The sequence below is a fragment of the Ceratosolen solmsi genome, unplaced genomic scaffold (assembly GCF_000503995.2).
Source record: "Ceratosolen solmsi marchali unplaced genomic scaffold, CerSol_1.0 scaffold47, whole genome shotgun sequence".
In the NCBI taxonomy this organism is placed as follows: Eukaryota; Metazoa; Arthropoda; class Insecta; order Hymenoptera; family Agaonidae; genus Ceratosolen; species Ceratosolen solmsi.
Genome location: NW_011948419.1, coordinates 1,655,052 through 1,662,127, shown reverse-complemented (window position 1 = coordinate 1,662,127; position 7,076 = coordinate 1,655,052). Strand labels below are relative to the sequence as shown.

The 7,076-nt window shown below is 58.1% G+C and overlaps 1 protein-coding gene across 1 annotated transcript in view; it reads left to right on the top strand.

Moving 5' to 3' along the window:
- Positions 1 to 6,102, top strand: part of LOC105360526 (ras-responsive element-binding protein 1) — a 21,937-nt gene extending 15,835 nt beyond the window's left edge. The window contains exons 3-6 of the mRNA XM_011497446.1: positions 544 to 4,700; positions 4,830 to 4,888; positions 4,967 to 5,376; positions 5,515 to 6,102. Of these exons, the coding sequence (XP_011495748.1) occupies positions 544 to 4,700; positions 4,830 to 4,888; positions 4,967 to 5,376; positions 5,515 to 6,078 (5,190 nt within the window). The 3' untranslated portion in view covers positions 6,079 to 6,102. The remainder of the gene's footprint in view (positions 1 to 543; positions 4,701 to 4,829; positions 4,889 to 4,966; positions 5,377 to 5,514) is intronic.
- Positions 6,103 to 7,076: the final 974 nt, after the last annotated feature.

The window sequence follows — 7,076 nt, the reverse complement described above, 5'->3', positions numbered from 1 at the left end:
CTTCCTCTTTAAGCATTCGTATGGCTACTACGAAAATCCACGCGTTACATTTACGTAACACGCACCGTAGCTTAAAAATGAATCAGTGTCTCACTTAAGAGTTCCATTCGTTATGATTATCGTTATTCTTGCCGCTTTTTATCTATGCTGGTTGGCTGACTGCCTGGCTGCCTTCCTGTCTGCCCGCTTGGCGGGGTGGCAGAATTCTTAAATATTAGAGACTTCGTCGCAGACGTGGCTTTTGCATAGGCTTCATCGTTCGTTACCTTATCTTTAAAAGTTTACATAGCGCGTCGGACTTTCCCGTGTCCCTTATGGCGACAACCAAATTCCCTTTCAAATCGTCCCTCTCGCAATGCGCGAATTCTGCCCGTAAACTCGAGACGTCCAAGATCGTCCAATAATACGCGAACCAAAAAAAACAACTCAGGTGATTATTACTGCTCGCGTGCGTTCAATCTCTCTCTCTCTCTCTCTCTCTCTCTCTCTCTTATGCACGCACGCACGGACGGACGCATAATGCAGGATCTTTTAAAATTCAAGGTCGAGCAGCCGGAAGGTACACACCCGTGCCCGGCCTGTCCACTCGTACTCGCGAGTTCCCGAGACTTGACGACTCATCTACGAGGCCACAACTCACCCCGCAGCATCAGCGACTGCAGCGGCGAGGAGGTTGACTACGCTTGCGGTGTCTGCCACAAGGTCCTCAGCTCCGCCAGTTCCCTTGACCGTCACGTCCTCGTGCACTCGGGCGAGAGGCCCTTCAAGTGCAAGTACTGCGACATGGCATTCACGACCAACGGTAACATGAACAGGCACTTGCGCACGGCCCACAGGACGCTTTCACCGTCCCACAGCTGCACCGACTCCGAGGGCAGCTGCGACTCGGAGCGGCCGCTCAAGCGCCGACTCATCCAAGAGGAGTACAACAATAACGAGGTTGCTAAGCGCAACTCTCCGGAGCTCGTCGCCGAGCACGGTAAGCGCAAGTGCCCGGATTACGGGGACGAGCTCGACGGCGGCCACCGCAGGCACAAGATACTCCTGGGTAGTGGCCGTGCGGACTTGCGAGGCGGTTACGCCGAGGCAGCCCAGTGCACCTACAGCTGCGCCGTCTGCGGCAGGCAGGATTTCGCAACGAGCGCCCTCCTCGAGGCCCACCTCGAGCGCAGCCACCCGGACGTGCCCGCCAAGTGCGAGAGCTGCAACCTCTCCTTCAAGAACCATCGAGCACTCAATCTCCATCGCTTCATGATACACTTTAGCGAGCACGGGGCCGCGGCGGTAAGCCGCAATCTACGCAACTCCGTCGTCGGCTTCAACGACCTCACCTTCGTCGACTTCTCCTCGGATAAGTTCCCCGCGATAGCCCGGGCTGTCTGCGAGCAGTCGCTGCACCGGCCGGCCTCGGGCGAGACACCGCGTTACCAGTGCTCCAAGTGCCTGCGCGCCTTTCCCTGTCGCTCGGCCCTCGACGCCCACGAGACGGAGTGCGGTCTGCTGCCCCTCGACGCAGCCGGCCGCCGCATTCACGAGGAGCAGCAGTCGACGAGGGACGACTTCTTCGCGGGCCTCGATCTCCAGAACAAGGCGGCCCTCGTCGAAGCTAAGGAGGGCAAGGACCTCGCTGACATACAGAGCATCATCTCCGTGACCTCCGGCCCCATACTCCAGAGCTTCTCGAGGTCGGACGCGAGCACGCCCGACAATTGTAAGATCAAGCAGAGCCTCGGCTCCTCCGGCTCATCCGGCACCCCCTCCTCCGAGTACCACGAGGAGGAGGCTCAGGACGCGTTCGCGGCCGAGTTTCGTAAGATGAAGCTCAAGGGCGAGTTCCCCTGCAGGCTCTGCACCGCCGTGTTTCCCAATCTTCGCGCCCTCAAGGGCCACAATCGCGCTCACATGGGCGTCGGCCCGGGTATGCCCTATCCCTGCAACATGTGCCCCTACAGCAGCACCGACAAGGCCACCCTCGTCAGGCACCTGAGATCGCACAATGGCGACCGACCCTACGAGTGCTCGCTCTGCAATTACGCCTTTACGACGAAGGCCAACTGCGAGAGGCACGTGCGCAATCGCCACGGGAAGCTGTCGCGCGAGGAAATCAAGAGCGTCCTCATCTACCATCCGAGCGAGGACTCCACCAACGACAGCAGCCTCGAGAGGAGCTCACCCCGGGGATTGGCCCGTGACGACATTCGCAAGACTCTCGTCTACTCGAGCGAGCGCGACGATATGGCTACCTTACAGCAACATCAACACCAACAGCAACAGCACCAACAGCTCCATTATTCAGGCGAAATAAGGATCAAGGACGAGGCGAAGTTACGTCAGCCGGGTTTGGCAGGCTTGGCCAGCCTTCATCACGCGGTCGACGTCGGCCACTACGACAAGAGCGGCGACGTGTTCTCGCGGCCGTCGGCCATGCAGCAGCCCCTCGAGCTCACCTACAGGGCCGACGAGCTCGACAAGCCACGGCGAGGTGCTCTCAAAAGCCTCGATGACGACTTAGATTCGAGGTCGTCGGACGGTAGCGTGTCTCTAGTCAGCGAAACCAAAGCGGACGCACACCAAAGAATCCAGGCCAGCCCAATGGACTTGAAAAAGTCGAACGGCAACGATATATCGCTCGTGGATGGGGATGCCGAGGCCGAGGACGCGCCCCTCGATCTCACCATGGACGTACTCGATTTGAGTAAGAAAGCCGCGGCTGCGGCCGCCGTAGCCGCGGCCATAAAGGACAGCGAGACCGCCGGCGTCGGCGTCGGCATTGGCATCGGTGGCGCTGGTGATATTAATGGTAACGCCGAGGACCTCAGCGGCAATCACAAGGACTTGTACAACACGACCAATCAGCTGCTGCTTACCCAAGCACTGCTCAAGGCCGGCCAAGTGGGCGCCGCCCAACCGTCGTCCCTCGAGACTTTTTATGCGAACGCCCACATGATTTACCGGAACTTTGGGACATTCTCGGGCGTCGGTGCCGGCATCCTCCAGCCCTACCTATTTAATCCTCACCTCTTTAGCCAGGACTTCGCGATGAAAGAGCGGCTGCAGAAGGAGCTCGTCCGGGGCCTCCAGACGAGCGGCGGCAGCCTCGTGGAGCCACCGGCCCCCGGCTACGTTGCAGCCTTCCCCCCGCCGCGAAACCCTCCGCCCACTCACAGCGCCAGCGAGCCGAGCGACTACCCGAGTATGCTGCCCTCGAAGCTAATGAGCAAGAGCTTGTCGCCGCGCGAGAAGCTCGAGGCCCCGCCGTCCGCCAATTCCGTCAAGATGGTCATAAAGAACGGCGTGCTGATGCCGAAGCAGAAGCAGCGGCGCTACAGGACCGAGCGGCCCTTCACCTGCGAGCACTGCTCGGCGAGATTCACCCTGCGCAGCAACATGGAAAGACACATAAAGCAGCAGCATCCGCAGCACTGGAGCCAACGGCCCAGAGGCGGCCACTCGACGAGGGGAAGGCCGCCGACCAATCCTCCGACGCTGCTGCAGAACCTCGGTCAGCAGTCCACCGCCCACCAGCAGATCGCCCATTCGTACTCGAATTTGCTGCCGAAGCTCGGGCAGTCGTCGACGGCGGATTACGGGAAGCACGCGATCTCCGACCAAGTCAAGTACGCGATTCTCGCCCAGCAGCTGAAGGGCAACAAGCAGGATGATAATGACACCGACGAAGAGCTCATCATCGACGAGGAGTCGGCTGGCGGAGAGAAGGAGGGCGCCGCTAAGGAGCCCACCGAGCGTACCCTGAGCCTATTGCGAGGAAAATTGGAGGCCAATATCGAGTGTAAAGGTGGTGAAGATCGGCAATCTAAGGAGGCAAGGAGGAGAGGATCAGCGGAGCAGAAGTTACGGATTAAGGAGGAAGCCGAGGCTCGGGACGAGGGGCCGAACTCCGTCAAAGCGGGCGAGTCCGCGGAATCGGAGAACGAAGACGGGCCGAACGAGCTACTGCGCAAAGTCGCCGTAAAGTCGGAGGCGAAAGTCGAGGTGAAGGCCGAACAAAACGAGAGCGAGGACCTCGCCAGCGTCTCCGAGATCCTCGACAATGCCTCGCAGCATTACCAGCAGTTCCAGTCGCAGTACATGAGCGACGAGGAGGGCCTCGTCGCGTCGACCAGCGACTGCAATCAGTCCGGCAGCGACGAGAAGTCCGACTCGATCAATTCCGGCAATTCCGGCAACTCCTCCACCACGAAAAAGAAGAAGAAAATGAAGAAGAAGAAGAAGAAGAAGAAGTCCGCCTACTCGATGGCACCGAATCGTGTCATATGCCCCTACTGCGAGCGACCCTTCCCCTGGACGTCCTCGCTAAGGCGGCACATTCTCACGCACACCGGGCAAAAGCCGTACCAGTGCATGCACTGCTCCCTGCTCTTCACCACCAAATCCAATTGCGATCGTCACCTGCTACGTAAGCACAAGGCCAACGCCAACAAGATACGCAGGGCCCGCAGCACGTCGTCGCCCGAGGCCCAGGAGGCGCCAGCCAACAACAACGGCCAGTTCTCCATGAGGAACGTCCCGGAGCGGCCCTACAAATGCAATCAGTGCCCGAGCTCGACATTCTCCACTCTCGGCAATTTAAAGAAGCACAGGTCGACGAAGCACGCGCGTAACGCCAAGTCGAGGCCCGACTCGCCCTCCAGCGAGACCCACAATAGCCCAGATCAGAGCCCGAGCGAATGCACCCAGGAGTGCCAGCCCGAATGCACGCAGGAGACGTCCCGGGATTATACGCAGGACTGCTCCAAACAGCAGCAGCAGCAGCAGCAGCAGCAGCAGCAGCAGCAACAGCAGCAACAGCAGCAGCATCATCAGCAGAGCAACGACCAAAGCGGATACGAGAGCCAGTCATCGGGTGATTCGGAGAACTTGGAGAACGGTGTCCCGGGGGCCATGGGCCCGACAAAACCAACGGTGTCCGCCAGCGCCAACGGCGCCATTGCCATGGCCGCAGCAGCTACCGCCACCGTCGTGGCCACCACCACCGCCACCGCCACCACCACCGCTACCGCAACTCCACCAGGGAATGACGCGTCGCGATCGAGACGAGGCTCCCCGAGGTCGTCACCCGGTCCAACCGCCGAAGCACCCTTCAAGTGTCACCTATGCGACAGCGGTTTCGCCGATCGCCAAGACTGTCTCGAGCACATCAAGGACAACCACGAGCGCTCTTACGAGATGCTCGTTGCCAAGGGCGCTCTCGACATGGACATCGAGAGCCACGAGGAGCAGATGCCGCCAGCGCCACAGCCGCCACCGCAGTCATCGTTGACGTTGACGTCCTCGTCCGCCCCGTCGTCGTCGCTTCAGCATCCGAGCGACGGCGAGGAGAGACGCGGCAGGTTCCCCGACTACAGTAACAGAAAGGTAAGGATGTAACGAACGTGACGATCCTAACCGATCATTTCTGATTCTAACCGATCTTAGCCCATTGCAATCTATTCCAACCGTTCCTGTTGCAACTGTACTAATCGTTGTTATTGCCTCGTCTCGTTCATTTAACAGGTCGTCTGCGCCTTTTGCATGCGCCGCTTCTGGTCGGCGGAGGATCTTCGTCGCCATATGCGCACGCACACGGGCGAACGGCCCTTCTCCTGCGACATCTGCTGCCGACGCTTCACTCTCAAGCACAGCATGCTGCGACACAGAAAGAAGCACGAGTCCGTGGACTCGACGATGTACGTTGGAACGAGCGGCGACGAGGACAATGGCTCGGTCGGGCCGATGACCCAACCGCCAACGATAACGCCACGCTCCCAGCATCAGCCTGGCGCGAGTAGCGCCGGTAGCGCCTGCCTGCCCCAGGTCGGAAGTGTCGCGACCGGCGACGCCGCGCCCAGCTGCCTCATGCGCTTCAACAATCCCTACGAGAAGCTGACGACGCTCACGGGCAAACTGACGGCGGGCGTCTCCTCGAGCCTCGCCGTCCCCGACGCGAACGACAACACCGACAACGACCTCATCTCCAATCTGCTGGGCATCAGGGACAAGAGTATTATCGATCGCGTGCTACAAGCCTCGGCCGACGATGCCGCCAAGCTCCTCGGCGTCAAAGGCAATCACGAGTAAGCGCTCGCCTCCGGCTAGCCACCCCCCCCCCGCCCCTCCCACCCACCCACTAATCCACTCAACGACGTTAATCCTTAGAATGCGATTAATGTGTCGATTAACGCGAGTGCGCCGACGCTTGCTCGAACGGTCCGAAGGAGCGGAGCTTTTCCTTTAGACGCGGATGCGGCAAGTTGGCCAGTAATCTTTTACAAATAATGTCAGTTCATATCGTATTGCGGTGTCATGTGCGTAGCTTTATAAACTCGAAAGACAATTGTAATGCGCCGTCATGTAGTCCGCCCCCACCGCCCACACCCCACCTCACAACGCCACGATGTCGAACTGCAATTTGTAAGCTATTTTCTTACGTAGATGCCCCTTCTCGGTATGTCGCGTCATTTGCCACGATTAATGCCCGTTAATTTAGGCTAATTACATACGGCATCCGATTTTTCCTTACTCGTCAATCTCTCGCATTATCGGCTTACTTCTGGCACATACGTGCGTGAAAACTTACTTGCGCTGTGTGTGCTAACAGTCCGTGCTAACGCTCCCGCTATAAACCAACGAGTACGTAATTATTGTGAAAGATGGGTTTTATAAATACGTCGCTGACATTGGCAATCGACCTCCTGCAATTGAAAATTATTCTTCGATTATTCCATTATGAGATATAATCATCGGGCATCGTAGGGAATCCCGAGATCCGATAACCAAGTACCAAGTACCAAGTACCAAGTACCAATGAACCTGGTTATCAGAATGATGCCAACGAGATGAAATTTCGTTTGCCATCAGTGATGTTGGTGCTAAACTCGAGCGCGGCCATTTATTCAATAATGATAATATGCAAAGTGGGTCATACGTCGGCCACTTCTTTGCATCGTTCGCTTGTAAAATTTGTCATTTTATCATCGCGTAGATCTCTGTATAATCGATCGCTCGACGTATGAAACTGCAGCTACTCAATAGGGAGAGGGGAATGGATGATGGGGTGCGCGACAAATGAATATTTC